The 16,764-nt window shown below is 34.8% G+C and overlaps 1 protein-coding gene across 6 annotated transcripts in view; it reads left to right on the forward strand.

Annotated features, from left to right (window-relative positions):
- The window catches only part of ablim3 (actin binding LIM protein family, member 3), a 50,930-nt gene that overhangs the window by 12,112 nt on the left and 22,054 nt on the right, over positions 1–16,764 (forward strand). For all 6 annotated transcript variants that reach the window (XM_026280438.1, XM_026280441.1, XM_026280442.1 and 3 more), the window contains exons 3-4: positions 11,283–11,466; positions 15,208–15,323. In XM_026280438.1, the coding sequence (XP_026136223.1) occupies positions 11,283–11,466; positions 15,208–15,323 (300 nt within the window). The remainder of the gene's footprint in view (positions 1–11,282; positions 11,467–15,207; positions 15,324–16,764) is intronic.

The raw sequence follows: 16,764 nt of genomic DNA on the forward strand, positions 1-16,764 counted from the left end.
CCAGCTGTTTCCAAGGACACACTGATGGTTAGTTTGTGTAAAGGGGAGGCAGTCAGGGAAATAGCAGTATTCACTTCCTTTGTATGCATGCACAGTCAAACATAAACATGAAATCATAAGCTCCATTCAAAAAACCTAGTGAATTGCATGCATAGACAGCATTTTAAGCTATTTTGGACATGCTACTGATCCCATGCTTTAAATATTATAATCATTTTGACCTAAAATTAAGGCAGACTTGCATGTAGAGAAGGTAATCGGTGAAAATAATTCCAAGATGGTGGACAAAGTGGGAGAAAAGAAAGAAAAACACATTGATAAAAATAAGTCAGTGTCATTAAATGGATATTTTTGCCCATTGTTTGTGTATGGTTTGCATTTTCATACTAGAGTGCTGCACCATTAGCTTAGCAACATGCCAGCTCTATTGGATTTAATTGTGTGTTGAGTTTCATACACTTGGAAATTCATGCATGCATACACACACACACACACACGCGCGTTCATGCAAGGAAGAATTGTATTTGTTTTTGCATTACTATTGTGTCTCGTTAGATCTGCAGGCACAGAAAACTCATTAAATCTCTATTTGGTTTTGGATTTATTTCCCCATTTCAAATAAAAGTCAGACCGGAGTCTAACAGCTTTCAGGAAGGAATGGAAGTCACACACTTGTCCTGACCTCCTGACTCCTCATGGCTTTCTTGTTGGCTCTTCTCTCTCTTACATGAATGCAAAGAGATAATGAATACAGCTGTGCAACTATTGATATAATAGAGACTATAATAGAGACATACAGTGGCCCCGGAATGTATTAAGACAGGATTTATAAATGAATGCCATTGCATTACATAATATAATATCAAAATAAGTGATGCTTATAAAAATGGGTGTGTTGAAGTACATGTAGATATGATGTTGTTGTCAAATAATTTACTTTTCAAATTTAGTCTAGTGTTTTTCAAATGGCATGTATTACTTCAGTAAAATTACTAAATTATCATCCCTCATAAATACATATATGCAGTATACTAAGGGATTTAAATATATTTGCAGACTATAAATTAATTTTCATGGGTTTAAATGAAATATTTTCAGTTAGTAGCCACTCGCTATTTAAATCCATTAAAAACGGCTTATTAATTGAGTAGATAGCATGCCAACTGCAAAGATAAATAGTTTATGAGAGAATATGTTTGAATAATTGTATATTGTCTTAGAAACATTTTCTGATGTTTCTTTAAGCAAATTTGCAGATTTTTCACTAGAAGTGTGTGCCATTTGAGCTGAATGCTTGAGAGAATGTCTGAGTGAAATGTCATGGAACAATAAATATCCAGAACAGCTCACGTACACTTGAGCCTCTAGTGGGTGACTCACAAGTATGAGCACCATCCATAAACTGTCAGACAGGTTAGTTCTCAGAAAAAAGAATAATATTCTGTCATCATTTACTCACCCCCATATGGCTTTCTTTCTTCAGAGGAACATAAAAGTAAATATTTTGAGAGATCCTTTAGTGTTTTTATCCATATATTGGACGAGTTTGTAACCAAAACTGTATGGTTTCAATTTTTTTTGATAAAATATATAAAATAATGAGTAAATGGTTTTGAGTGAACTATCTGTTAGTTACAGTTCCACTTGAACTCTTTTCTCTCACCATTGGTTATGTGTAAGGACATTGCTCTGAGCAAATTGGCAAAGTAGTGCCTAGAATTCCAAGAGGGAGGACATTGATCAGTGTTTTTATGGACAGTTACTGGTGACTATTGCAATAAGCACTCGCCAGCTTATGGTATAGATTTTCAAACCTGATAACTTGAGGTGATGTTTATTACATTACAATTTTATTGTTATTTTAACTGTATTGTTCAATATTGGATATCCATTGTAAGTGCCTTTTAAGTAACAGTATATGCTCACTTAAAAGTAAAAAATCTGAATTTTTTTTAATACCGTACGTTATGATGTTGGCATGGCTAAATTTACTCTTTGCATTTAAAATGATTGATTTGCAATTTAAACATTTTTTTTTTAGACAAAATAGAATAAAATTTATATTGGCCAAAACATGAAAATAGTTTTCATGGGTGCATTGGTGTATGCCTAATACATTCTTAAGCAAATTGTCATCTGCAAATTTAATTTCAGGGTCAAATTAATGGAATTGTACCACTGAGTAAACATAGACATCTACAATTTTGTCATAGTTAACAAATTCTTCTCAGAGCTGTAAGTCATGAGCAGTTAGTTTACAGTGCAAATCAAATAATGCTGTTCAGCACTGCCTCTTCTGAACAGGAGTGGCAGGTCATTAAGATGTCTGTCAAAACAGATCCCTTTTAAAAGCTGAGAGTTAATTGGCTGTGTAAAATGCTGTTGTTTTCTTTCTCCAGGCATATGCAGATTCTAGTCTAATCAGTTTATTAAAATGAGAAAAAAATACATTATATATATATATATATATATATATATATATATATATATATATATATAATTGTTAAAAGTCTAACAATTTTGCATATAGATTTAATCATATTCTTCGGCTGTTGATCCGTAAAACTAGAAATTTGTGAACTCTTCAGAGAATAAAGCAAACAAACAAATTAGACAATCAAATGTCAGGTGCTCTGAACATCAGACTAATTCATAAAGCGGCTGTGATGGAGTCAATAAAAGGGTCAGTTGCTGTATGTGTTCTGGAGAGCCACTCTTTTCCTGAGTTGTCAGTCGCTTGAGGAGGAAGACAGAGCAGGATGTGAGCTTCTCGTAACTATGGCAACATATGCCCGTCCAATCATTAAGCCCATGCGTTAGTTGCCGGGGAGACATTCTTCCACAGATGAAAGGACAGTGGTAGTATTAGAGACTGAATTCCCTATGAGGATGTAGATAAAGGGTCATGGATTAGCCTAACATGTCAAAACCCGTTATTGTGCCATCTATATTGATTTTGAATAAATGATTCATTTATTCTACAACTTGCAAATTATATAGGTTTGAATTTGGAATTAGCAAACTGCTCATGTCAGAGAAACATTCTGTCTAAAGCAGTGTAGATTAAAAGAGCTCAAACCATAGAGGTTAATCTGGAATTGAAGGAATGAATTTTGCCTGTCTTATACCTGAAGGGTTCCTGCATCATTAGGCATTTTCCAGAGAGGTTAGTAGGTTAATGAAAGCAGCCGAAGGAGAGACACAGCCTTGGAGCAAGACAGAAACAGAGCGAGACCTGCTGAAAACATTATATCTGGCTGATTAAATCTGAAGTTTAGAGGTTTAACAGGAAGCAGGAAGTCACAAAATGTGAGTGTAGAGATATTACACTAATTGCAGTGGTGTGGATTTTTAACATTAGGTAGTGTGCAATAGCCTTAGTTTTTAGCCGAGTAAAATGTATGTTTTAAGTGAAAGTAGTAAAGCCCTCTATATATATTACATATATATTACTGGAAGTTATGTAATGTAAGACTGTATACTATTCTACTATAAATTGTATAAAAACTATAAATATAATATAAGTTTTACTAAGATTTAAATTGGAATTAGAAAAATAATATTTAAAATGTATATATATATATATATATATATATATATATATATATATATATATATATATATAGCAGTGACAGTTTTTTTGTGTGTGTGTGCATGACAGATTCTTTATGAGCAGAATAAAAAAAAAAACAGAATAAGTAAATAACAAAAAGGCGGAGTGTTTGTGGGTGCAGTGTTGTCATTGTATTTTTTTACTTATGCTTGGGAATATTAAATAATGACCTAGATAGATTACAAAGGATAAGTACTTAAGGGGAATTGCCAAATAAACCTCAGTCCCTTGGATTTATTTATCGGTTCTTAACATATTCATAATTTCTTTGTTGCCATTCCCTTGATTTCTTGCTGTTACTCACTGACTCCACAAAAGACCATCTGGTTGCTCAGTGTAGGGCCGTGGAGGGCCCTGAGGGGACTAATCGCTTCCTCTTCTTTTACTAAACTCTCACTCCATCTTTCATTCAGTCAAAATAGCACATTAATTACAGTTGATGAGTTTCCTATTAGCACCAGCAAGGTAGAGGAGAAGCGATGCGGTAGGTAGAAGGAGACACAGACAGGTGTAGGCAGGAGGACGAGGGAAGCGTTGTCATACAGAGCCACATGCTGTGAATCATAGAGCATCATCTCCAAAGCCATTATTGGCACAGTCATAAATTAATGTTGAATGACAGTGTAGTATAGTGTGTAGTGTCAATCACTGTTTTAAATTTAAATACTAACATGGTCCAACAGTCTGAGACCATTTTTCTAGAATCTAGACCATCAGCATAACATTTCGAGAAAAAAGTTAAACAGCATTTTTTAGATGCATGATTATCTTTCTTATTTTGCATCTTAATGCACCTTTGTTTAATTATATCTGTCTGTTTAAATCAAGTTTAAAGGTACAAAAATTCTAAATTGAATAAAATAAAATTACATTTAGAGGTTTAAATCAAATTTAAAAATATAAAAATGGAATAATCTAAAACATGTATAAAGTTTTTTTTTTCTTTAGAAAAAAAACACGTATAACCAGGTATGTATAATCTAATGTAAATTGAATGTACATTCCCATTGATATTTCCTAATAGTCTCAGACTGTTGAACCCTACTTTAGAAGTATCAATATTTTTAGAAAGTGTACTTACATTATAATATTTTTCTTTCAGTGAAAGAGAAGGACAACAGTGACAGAGTGAGACATCTACCTGTCTCTCTTACTCACCTCACCGTGTGCTGAGGAAACAAAGATGATAAAAATGTATTTGTAACACTTGATGCGATAAAAAGAAAATCTTAGGAAAAAAAGTGTGGAGGGATGAAGCATGAGGAGAAGGGGCAATAGAAGTGTATTGAGGGTTCTGGGGTACTAGAATGTCCCGAAGAGGGGAATTTTAATTGCATCTGTTGGCTGCTGATAAATACATAATCAGCCATCCCCCCCGCTGGTCCTTAATCAGTTCTGTTTTAATGACCACAGTTCTGAGCAGCAAATGCCTCAACACAGAGAATAAAAGAAAGAGAGAGAGAGAGAGAGAGAGAGGATGAAACTCGGAAACAGCTCCTATATGAATGATTTTCCCAGAACTATAGCTTGAAACAAGTTATGCTGAGGAATTTTCCTTTTAATACTATTGTGATTTAAAGCAGGGGTTTTAGATGTGAAGTTCACTTTAATATGATAATCAACTATTTAAAGACACACACTATATATATATATATATATATATATATATATATATATATATATATACAACAAACATGTTACATTTAATTATTGAGATATTATAAGAGAAATATCTGTTCTGATAGAGATATAATATGGAAGAGAATCATAAAAAATGCAATACTGTCAATTAAACTCACTTATTTGCGTTGCGTTTGTAAAAAGATAAAACTTTTATTCTGTCTCAGATTTTTTTTCACAGACCCTATCTTATTTCAATTTCTTTCATTTAACTATTCTACTTATTTTAATAAATTTTTAACTCTCAAATATCATCTGAATAAGTGAACATTCAGTAACACACAGTTTTAAGTAAAGCTGGTATTCAGGAGGCCTAAACTGTCTCCCCATCTGCTCCTAATTTAAACATGTACAGAAGTTCCTCCAAACCATCAAAACCCCTAGTGGATTTTCACCAGCCCGAGCAGACACACCCTACCTCAGAACAGGATCCTGAAGCCAACTTGAAGAAAGCCATTCGACACCAAGTCAATATAGACTTCACTATTAAACATCAACATCAGTCATGCCTTCCACATGACAGGAAGATGGTCTTTACATGTTGTCTAAAAGTGACTCGGACGGCCACACAGATAAGCAGTCTCACACCTCAGGCATTTTGTATGGGACCCTGCTGTCTCTAGGGCAACCGTGGAAGGTTTAGGTTTCCTATGGCAACCGTGAAAGAGGACATCCCACCCAACAATCTCTCAGCCAATGAACTGCTGTTCTGAGTGCCTTTTATCAGAACCGAAATGTTCTTCACTTATTACTTGACCAAAAAGCATTTAGATTCATCATTTCAGTCAATCATAAATGCATTAGTTGTGCTAATAATTCCATCATTTCTGTGTTTGTGTTTGTGTGTGTGTGTGTGTGTGTGTGTGTGTGTGTGTGTGTGTGTGTGTGTGTGTGTGTGTGTGTGTGTGTGTGTGTGTGTGTTTATTTCATAATTTCATTGTGAGATTAAAAAAAAATAATCTCACTTCAGGCCACATTGTATTCTTAATTTCTTCATTTTATATAACTGGCGTAGATACTTTGTTCCTGCATTCCACCAGTGGATCAATCCATTGATACAGAAATATATTAATTAAGGTCTCTGTGAATGTGGGCTCACAGTCCAATTCAAATATTCACAAAACGTCATTACTCTATCTGGCCTTTCAGTGGATCTGCAGGGACCAGCAGTGACCGGTTCATCTCTTTTTAAAAGGCCGCTGGTTATATTGTTCATGCTGAGCTTCGAAGAACTCCATCGTCTTCATCCTTCCAGTTGAGCTCAGGGTTATTGCATTGTGGTCAGGGATACAAAAAAAGTAGGCACAGCTCCAAAACAAAGCATGGGCCCTCTGGGTCTCTATTCATGCTGTCTTACCCACGTGGCCCAGCGTGCATGTCTGTTTGCTACATCTCAGTGAAGAGCTGTCAGTTTGGGAATTCCATGAGCCAAAAGCATCATAGATGGGATAATGAGTCCTCGTTTCACTAAACAGCAGCTATTCTCTGGCATTCAGGTCAGAAGTAACTCATATTATGCTTGAAATGGAGACAAAAAAAGTGCCATCGGAACGCTTCTAACTGTATTTTTCAGTTTATATATTTTTATACTGAAAGAATACCATTCAAGTTTTAGGTTGTCATCCTTAGTAAGAGCAATGTCCATTCTTGTAAAAATCCTCTAGTGTTTTAGTGGAGGTTAATTTATAAATTACAGAATTTGAAAATAGTCATTAAACCCTCAAATTGGGTTCAGGCCATTTTGACACACAGAGGATTTTCATTTTGCTAATTAATGTTATCCCATTGGACTAAGTTGGTTACTTTGTACAAACAGGGTACAACAACCGCCACCCCATCCGCCCCCTGACCCCCCATCCCCCCACCAACCCCACTAAGCCCCCAAACACCCATTAATTTACAAATTATTATTATTATTTTTACTAAAAACTGAGGTGCATAAACTCAGATCAGCAAGGAATCAATTCCCCCAAAATTGAAAGAAAATCTTGTGAAAGTGATTCACAAGCAATTTTTAAAAGGCTGGTAATTTAGGTTAAGCACAATGCAAGGGTTAAAAACATATCGTTCTAAGTCTAATAGTCGACTAACCATTAGTTGGTAGTAGTGAACTATTTGAAAGATGTAACTTTTGCTTGACTTAGCCACTTCCCAAATGAGAAAGCACTTTGTGTTTCTGCTGTCTCTTATTTGTTTCTGACCGCTTTATACTGTTTGTTTCATGGATTTGGTATTACGGTTCATGCTTTTTGTGTATTTTTGACACAAAAATGTTAATACGTTCTGTCTCTGGAAGTTATTTGAGTTGAAAAGGCCTTGTGAGTTTTTTTTTTTTTTTTTTTTTTTTTCATTAAGCTTCAAATGTCATGTGCTCTAGAGTTTTCTCTTTTATTGCAGGGTTTCAATCCAGTTGGGCCATTTGAAGCAACATGCCATTGTTTTGCGGTTGTCTGAAATGCGGCTGCCTGGCACAGTGTCTATCTTACACACACACAGACACACACACATTCACAGCGGGGCTATAATTTCCCTGCACATGTGGTTACACTGCCAAAGACTCCAGATTTCTGTAGAAATCCCAGTTCTGTTGTAGCTGCTGGCCCACAGTGAAGATTTCACAGTGGTCTTAGTGCCTACTGGCAATATAACTTTTCCTACTAGTCTTTTGGCCTCTTTTATTCTTTCATTCCTCCTTGACTCACATACTGTAGGCCTTTATAGAGTTAAGGTTTTCATTCTATTTCTGGAAGGACAGCTTACTAGTAATATTCTTTTTATAAACCAAAATATACACCTAATCACAGTATATGGCAATCTCTAATTTAACATTATAAGCATGTTCATCTGTGATCATTAAACCATTGAGCTTTTCAAGTCTGTAGACAGACCCGTCTTCAGATTGCCTGCAGTGACAGTGCACCACTGTTGGTTAACCATAAAGATGTTCTGCCAACAGAAATCTGTAAGTGATCTCTGCTATTTCTTAATATCTTGGTTCTATCTTGGGAAAGAATATTTGCTGTTATATATATATATATATGTGTGTGTGTGTGTGTGTGTGTGTGTGTGTGTGTGTGTGTGTGTGTGTGTGTGTGTGTGTGTGTGTGTGTGTGTGTGTGATTCACAATAAAGGCATCACAACTATGAATTAACACATGTGGAATTATATATGGAATTATATACATAACAAAATATATATATATATATATACTTCAATCTTTTTTTTTTCAGTAAGCAACCAGTAAAAATCACAGAGGTGTTATCATAATCACAAGAATCAGATTTCAACCCCTTCATTTACTGGCATTTCTCCTAATGGCCTTTCTGAGTTTTTTTTTTTTTTTGCAGAAAAACTTATTTATTTACTTTTTTAAAACCTCTAAAACCTCAGTACATGTGAATGACTTAGGAGGATGCTTGACTTTGAATTAATGATTTACAGTACAGCAACGCATTTTGCAAAATGCAATCATTGCCGATTCCATGAGTCAATAACAGCCGTCATTGCAAGGATGATGGATGCTAAGGGCTGGGAAGACTGTGTGTGTGTGTGTGTGTGTGTGTGTGTATGTGTGTATAATGTAGTATCAGTATGCCATATGATTCCTGTTGAGATCAGGGAGATCTCCAGCTGAAACGGTCATGCTGCATGCAGCAGTGTCACATCTCACATAGGGTTCAGTTTGTTAAAGAGTTACGTGTCTCTGTCACAATATAAGAGACTTAAAACCAAAGGTAATCTCACGTAATATGTGTCAGTAAGTGCACAATTGTATTTTCATAGTGCTTTGGACATAATGCTTTGGTACCATAATTTCATCCTATTTTTACGTAAAATGCCCTGATATGAATATGGTAATCATTCAGTATTGTCATCTGATATTATCACTGTACTATGTTACCACGGTGGTATTTTAATAAGTGGTCTTCATTTTTTTAAACAAGTTTCTCACATAATATTTCTATTACGTGTTGGATATATATATATTTTTTTTTTCAGTAACCATCATTCTAATAGCCCATATTACAGTTAAAAACCTTGTAAAAAAGTTTTTCACTTCAAAAGCCAGCACCATTTTGTCCCTTTTAATTTCTTCTTGAATGTTTTTATGTTGTTAGTTGGCATGTACTGTATGTTTAAGTGTATTTACACATTGTTTCTCAGGAAGATGTTCTTCAAAGTACAATTTCCCATTACCAGGTACAGTATTTATTAGGAAAACCTTAAAGAAATCCTCTGGGAGGCATAAAAATACCTACATTGTAAAATATTTAAAGAGTGAGTTTAGTAGATTAAATTAGTTGTAATAATGATGCCATTACCTTTTTTGTTTACCTCAGAGCGTTTACTGTCCTGTGTAACATAATCCATGTGTTTTTACTGTCATGATACCTATTTATCAGTCCATGGGCTGTTGTCTCATAATTTTTACACTGCTCCTGCAGCACTTCCTGTAAGTGAGTACGTCAGCAAGCACCCATGTCTTCAGATCTTCAGATCTTTTCAATTAATCCTCCCTTTCACTCTGTGTTTTGTGTCATCTCTTTTTTTTTCCAAAGCTAATTGAATTCAGTTTTTCATTACAAATTATATAATCAGCAATCAAACAACAATTGAATTAAAACTAAAATGTACAATCATTTCAGAATGCAGTACTTTGTCCTCCATTTGCTTTAATGCCAGCAGTGCTTGAGCTGCATGAACAGATGTTAGTGTAAAACCTGATGATCATGTTCAACTCAGTGTCTTGATCTTCAGTGGAATTAAGAACATCTGACCATCTGTACAAAGGTCAAGTGATCAGCGTCACAAATGTGCTTATTTGATTAGAGAGCTACAAATAGAATCTTTTCTATCTTTTCTAAAAAAATTATTTTATTTTATCTATTTTTCTTTATTTTATCTATAGTTTTATAACATGGCTTTCTTTGTTCTCTCTCTCTCTCTCTCTCCTTATATATATATATATATATATATATATATATATATATATATATATATATATATATATATATATATATATATATAATTTTTATTTGTATTTTTATTTTTTTTAATCCTTAACAAATATTTTTAAGATTTACTTATATTTTAAATCCCAGATTTCCAGTGTGGCCGTGAATCTGAGGAAGCTGGAGGCATTGCCATATTGCTTTGTGGTGTGTTTGATGTTTGTTGCTGTGATATAGGCCCAGTTGAAAAACTGCTCTGGCAGTGCTTTTCCTCTTTTGTTCTAATAGAATTATCCTCAGATTACTTATATGCACTTTAGGAAGCCAAGCAGATCCTCATTCCATGACCATATTGCTGGATCTAGTTTACGTGGGGTGTGATTCTTTTCGTTGTGCATTTTTATTTAATGCTTTTTAATATATATATATATATATATATATATATATATATATATACAGTATATATAAAAATTATATATAACTTCAAATTGAGTTATTTTAGTACATCAAGGTAAACTAAATAAAAATGACAAATTTGGTTTGTCAAATTGTGTCAACTACCGTAGCTTAAATACAATAAGCTAATTTTTATTTAAATCGTTTATTTAATTTCAGTTAAAGTTTTATTTGATTTCAAGTAAAAAAAAAAACTTTTATGGATTTACTTTTAATTAACTATCGTAACATTGCTCTGTATTACCCTCAACAAACACTGCCATTTAAAAATGGTTGTTTATGTTTCACTTGTTATTTCAAGTTACGATCAGCATTCCAAAATCATTTCAAACAGAAAGTGTCTGTGGCTGTGTATTGTTACGTCTGTTTGAAAGTAGTCATCTTGACATCTCATCTTGAATGCAAGCCTTATTACTACATGTTGAGCCATGGTGCTCATATAGACATCATAAGTTCAATCCTGGCTTGCAACATCCCTTGATCCCATTCTTTTTTTTTTCTGTCATTTCCTGTACTATAAATAAAATGGCAAAATGATCTCATGTTGATTTCTCTTTCTCTCTCTCTGTCTTTCTGCCAGTGTGTGGCTGTGATTTGGCACAGTCCGGATTCTTCCAGAAGAGTGGCGAGTACATCTGCACAGCAGACTACCAGTGCCTGTATGGCACAAAGTGTGACAGCTGTGGGGACTTTATCTCAGGGGAGGTGGTCTCTGCCCTGGGCCGCACATATCACCCAAAGTGTTTTGTGTGCAGCGTGTGCAGGTGAGCCCTCTATACAGACTACTAAAGTGTCTTTATGGAAACAGACCCATCACATCAGACAGAATAAACGTGAGGGGGTGCTGGTGGGATGCTGGTAAATGACGCTCATTTACTAATGTACTGATGACTGAATCTCATTAATTCACTTCCTGACAGCTATACGCTCCCCCACTCATCTATATACTAAGCAATTATACTACAGTTAGTTCCAGTCTTCTAGTTTGATCAGCCAAGTGACGTTCCAAGTCCGCTGATAATTATATAATTTTCTTTGAAAGGAAATCAGTGTCTGAAATGGATAAAAAGGTTTTAGCTTAAGGAATATTTTCAGTTTAACTGAATTTAAAGGATTGGATGGACTGCATGTAGAAAATGGGAAGGCACAAGTAAACTCTGACTTCTTGTGCCACTTTCCCTCTTATCAGTCCTGACCTTAAAGCAGAGCAAGTAGGGCAATGTGTTATAAATAAAATCTTCTACAGACATACACTTTCAGTTTTAATGTCCACCCATATGCAAAAAATATATGAATATAGATAGATAGATAGACAGACAGACAGACAGACAGACAGACAGACAGATACATTCCCTTCTCTTCTCTTGAGTGAATTGCCCTAGAGAATATAATACCACAAGTGAAGAAGGAGCGATCAATGCAGAACTGGGAAGGATATTGTAACATGAGTCAAGGCGGAAGAAAGCGAGGTTTGGAGCTCAAAATATGCAATAATGCCCAGAAAGTAAGCAGAGAAGGGAGGAAAAGTGTAAATGGAGAAGCCACTGAGACTAGAGGTGAATATCTGCAAATGAAGAAGTTAAAGGCAGAGGTGGAAAACACCATCTCTTGTCTTTCATATGTGGCCTATTCTCAGACTGACAAGCAAGAAAATGAGAGGTACTGTAAGACATCCCTGCAGGGACACATTATCTGTCTGCCCACCACTGAAACACTGTTATTTGAATCCCATTTCTTTTTGTAGTAAAAATGGGTTTAATGCAACTGGATATTTTCTATATTTGCCACTTTAGTATTCACATTGGCAGGGCACTTTTTTTTACATTACCTCTGCACTGTCTTCTCTCTTATATGGTTTTTCTCTCTTTTTGTTAAGCTTGTGTGGACACTTTACTGGACTGTGGTGCTGTGAGTTTAGCTAATGTGTCTCTGTTAAATCCCACTTTTAATTACAGCGTGCTTGCTTTGCGCTGATCTAAAGGAAATTAGTTCCACTAAATAACTTGCCCCTCCTCCTTTAGTTCATTACTACTCAGAAAGAGAGTTAGTGCTTGATGAATTTATGTGAGTAGGAAAAAGGCATTTTCATGGAGGACTGGGATTGCTTTGTTGGACTGCATTGCCAATTGGGCTACTAAATGACCCAATGGGATGCTCTTGGCAGGAGTAACCTAAACATTTATCGGCCTGACCAAGAAATAAACAGTCAACAGGAGAGCTAGATTGTGTTACATTTAACATTTAGACCATCTGTGTGGAGACCATTCTCTAGTTTTAGTGGGCTATCATCCCAGTAGTGCTGTCAATGATTATTTATAAGTCATGTTACAGCCCTCTGGAATATATTTTATAATTTTAACTCATATTTCTGTACAGCATTCTGGACCTTTACTTGATATTTTGAGAAACTGTTGCAATTCACTATTTAGGCTGCAAAAAAATTCATGATGCAGTTAATTTATATTATGATATATTTAATGGCCAAAATGTAAAAAAAATTATGTTGTATAAATAAAGTTATATGTATTAAATATGTATAAATGTAGTATATTACCAGTCAAAAATGTGTGTGTGCGTGCGTGCATGCGTGTGTGTGTGTGTGTGTGTGTGTGCCTGTGTGTGTGTACATACTGTATACTGTATGTACAAACATAAAATTTAATCTTACAATGTTGTCTGAAAATATGTTTCTTTTTATCAGTAAAAACATTGATTAAGACATTATTTTTGTGCAATTTTTAAAGATTTTTTAAAAGAAATTTCTCAAATTAGATGGCACAGGTTAATTTTGATGTCCTGAAAGAGTTGCAAGGTTTTTGTTTTTATTTTAGTGAACATAATAAATGCAGCAAAACAAGAAAACTGTAAATTTTTAAAGATCAGGAAAAGCTGACAATGCTGTGTGTGTCAGGAGGGAGTGTGATGTGGCGGTAATGCCAAAGTCACATAAAGACTGCATGGAAAGACACGCACAGAGCCTCATGAGGAAGCCCACACCGTTTTCACATAAAAATATAGAATAAAGTAGGTTGTGTGAAAGAAGAGGAATAAAACACATAGAGAAATAAAGGATATGAGAAGGTAAGATTCGAAGAGAATGGTCTTACCTTAGAGACCATTCTCTCATTGGCACCAGCTTTACTGAAACAATGAAGAAACTAAAGGAATTATTCCACCCTTGTGTCTGACACAGGCTTTGTAAGTGCTTCTGTTGTCTGCCCACTTACCCTGTCATCCTTCACTCTCGATTTCAAAAACATCTTTGTGTGTGGTCTCAATTGTGGAGGAGTTTGTCATGCCATACTTCACATAGCCCAGTGAATAGTGTGTTGGTGAGTGTTCATATGCACAAGTGCGACATTTCTCTATAAATGTCCTCTCTAAGTCAAAACTGATCAATATTAACAGTGACAGAAATAATGCATGATCTGTTTTTTAAAAAAAAACCTGTTCTGTAATCTTGTAAAGTGGCAGAGCCGGTGATCCTCTAAGGTCATGGTTCAATGTAAATGGATTGTTTTATAATTGCTGCATTAGTAGAGGAATAGACTACTGTAATAGGATTTGTCTCCTGGTGTAGAAGCTTCCAGTCATGCTGATTACTTAGAAGATAAAGCAGTGCTGTGGACACAGTGGATTACACGAGCTGTCATGAGACGTGGGCATGTGTGCTAAAGAGATACATGCATTTGTCTGCATAAAAAACATGGCCATTGGTACAGGATTTGACAGTAATGGTGAAGAATAGCCTAAAGACCAACTACAATGAATTTCCAGGGTCAGGTTGAATAGATATGTTTTTTCAGCATAACTAATATGACGAGAGATGTCAAGTCAGTATGTGATGTGAGTCACTTTGTCCCTTTATTTCAGTGGTGTTTGTGTCTTCGGTGTCAGTGTGTCTGAAGGGAAGCTCTGCTTAGGTAGAGCTGGGCAATCATTACAGAGTTGCTCTAGTCTGTGTATAATGCTTGTGGGCAATGTGGGCTTCCTCAACTCTATTTGGGGTTAAATGTTACTTGAACCCTGTCGGGCCTCCTCTCACAAAACTCCTGCTGTTGTGCCTTAAGTTAAATCCTTATGCTGTTGGCTCCCATTACTATATTTGTCAGTGAACATACAGATTTTCATTACAAGACATTTACGATACAGTACAAACATTTGGGGTCAGTACGATTTTTTTAATGTTTTTCAAAAAATCTTTTATGCTCACCATGGTTTCATTAATTTGATAAAAATACAGTAAAAAGAGTAATACCGAAATACCGAAACCTAAACAGTATTCAATATTTAGTTGAGTGTGTGTAGGTCAGGATTGTCTTCATTGTGAAGACCTGCCAACTGTTTTCTCTACCATGTAATTTAGTCTTCTCTGTAAGCATTACAGATTTATTTGAGTGGATCATTTTTTTATTTGGACTAATTCTAGGCTTAGGTTTACTTAAGCATGTGTGCTAAGTTTAATAACATGTTGTCTATTTCTCTGTCTGTCTTTCCCTCTCTAGGAAACCTTTTCCAATTGGGGACAGAGTAACGTTCAGTGGTAAAGAATGTGTCTGTCAGCAGTGTTCCCTCAAGCTGGTTAATTCCAATGAGCCAATCAAAATCCACGGGCCCAGTCGTAAGTCCCATCCTTCAATTTAAACATTTGCCTTTTCGTTTGCATAACATGTGGTCCACATATGCGTGTTTTTGTGCAGAGGCTAGATAGTAAATCATATGTAAGTATTTCACTAAATCTGCTACTCAAAGGTGTTTTTGTGTGTGGGTGTGTGTGTGTGTGTGAGTATGTTTGGAAGTTCTCAGTAGTTTTCTGTATATATATATATATATATATATATATATATATATATATATATATATATATATATATATATATACACACACACACACACACACACATATATATATATATATATTTTTTTTTTTTTTTTGAAGGCTTGGGAGCTAAAACCCTCCATATGGCTATACTGACTTACATGTCTCTGAGGGGAGAGGATAGACCCCTCTTTAACAGATTAGAGTGTGTGTACCGTATGGGTAAACAGGCACAATGCTGTAATATAAAAAAAAAAATCCCAGAAGTGAAGATCATCTGAGTTGTGTCTATGTTTGTTCTTTGGTTGAACAAATGTAGGGAGTCTGAAAATGTCTAGGTCATTTTTGCTATGTAGTCTTTCCCATTATATACTATATAAAATATTTTGTATATATTTGTAAAGTTTTTTAGAGATGGAAATTATATTAGTTAATAGGGATGTTCATTTTGGTTATTTCTCCTAACTGACAACTGATGCTCATTAACTGATTATAAACTGTTTACCGGAAAGATTATTTAATAATTTACTTTATAAATTAAGAAAACGAAGGAAAATACTGTGCAACAAGTAGCCTAGTATGTAGAGTTTTGGTTAATTTTTGTGCGGCGCATAAGGAAACCAAGACGGCAGAAAACTGCATTTTATTTTTCTTTAGGGCTATTTTACAAAAGCGCAAAGATTTTTTTTTTTTTGTCATCGTATCAATGGGATGTTATGCAAACAATTTTTTTTACGTGGCTATTGGAATGCCAGTGAAGTAGGCTACATAATAAATCATATTTTGCCATTCAAATACATTGCGAATACGTAAACATTTGTTTTTGTTGAATGAGAGACCAAACATTGGTTTCAGTTTAGTTTTAGCCTAATTTAATTAATTTTGGCCTGTCGTTTATATAGCTTTAGCTTTTTATATTTTTAATTCTTGTTCTTTTCTAAATACTGTTAAATGGAAAAGATTTATTCTGGTGTGAGGGTAACTAAAATAGCCTAGTTTTGTTTACAGTGTTTATTATAATGTTAGTAAACATTTTGTGTCGGCATTAGGCCTGAATGAAATATTTTGACCATGCAGCAAACATTTTAAAATATTTATAATAATCTTACGGTAAGTTACTGGTTAAAGTGCCATACAGGCACTGGTTAAAGTGAGCATCCCTCTGTTTGTTTTCTTTTTATTATAACTAAGTCAACATAACAGTGAATCTTAAATAATTTTTGCCATTCCACATGTACTTCTAA

The sequence above is a fragment of the Carassius auratus genome, chromosome 14 (genome assembly GCF_003368295.1).
Source record: "Carassius auratus strain Wakin chromosome 14, ASM336829v1, whole genome shotgun sequence".
Taxonomy (NCBI): Eukaryota; Metazoa; Chordata; class Actinopteri; order Cypriniformes; family Cyprinidae; genus Carassius; species Carassius auratus.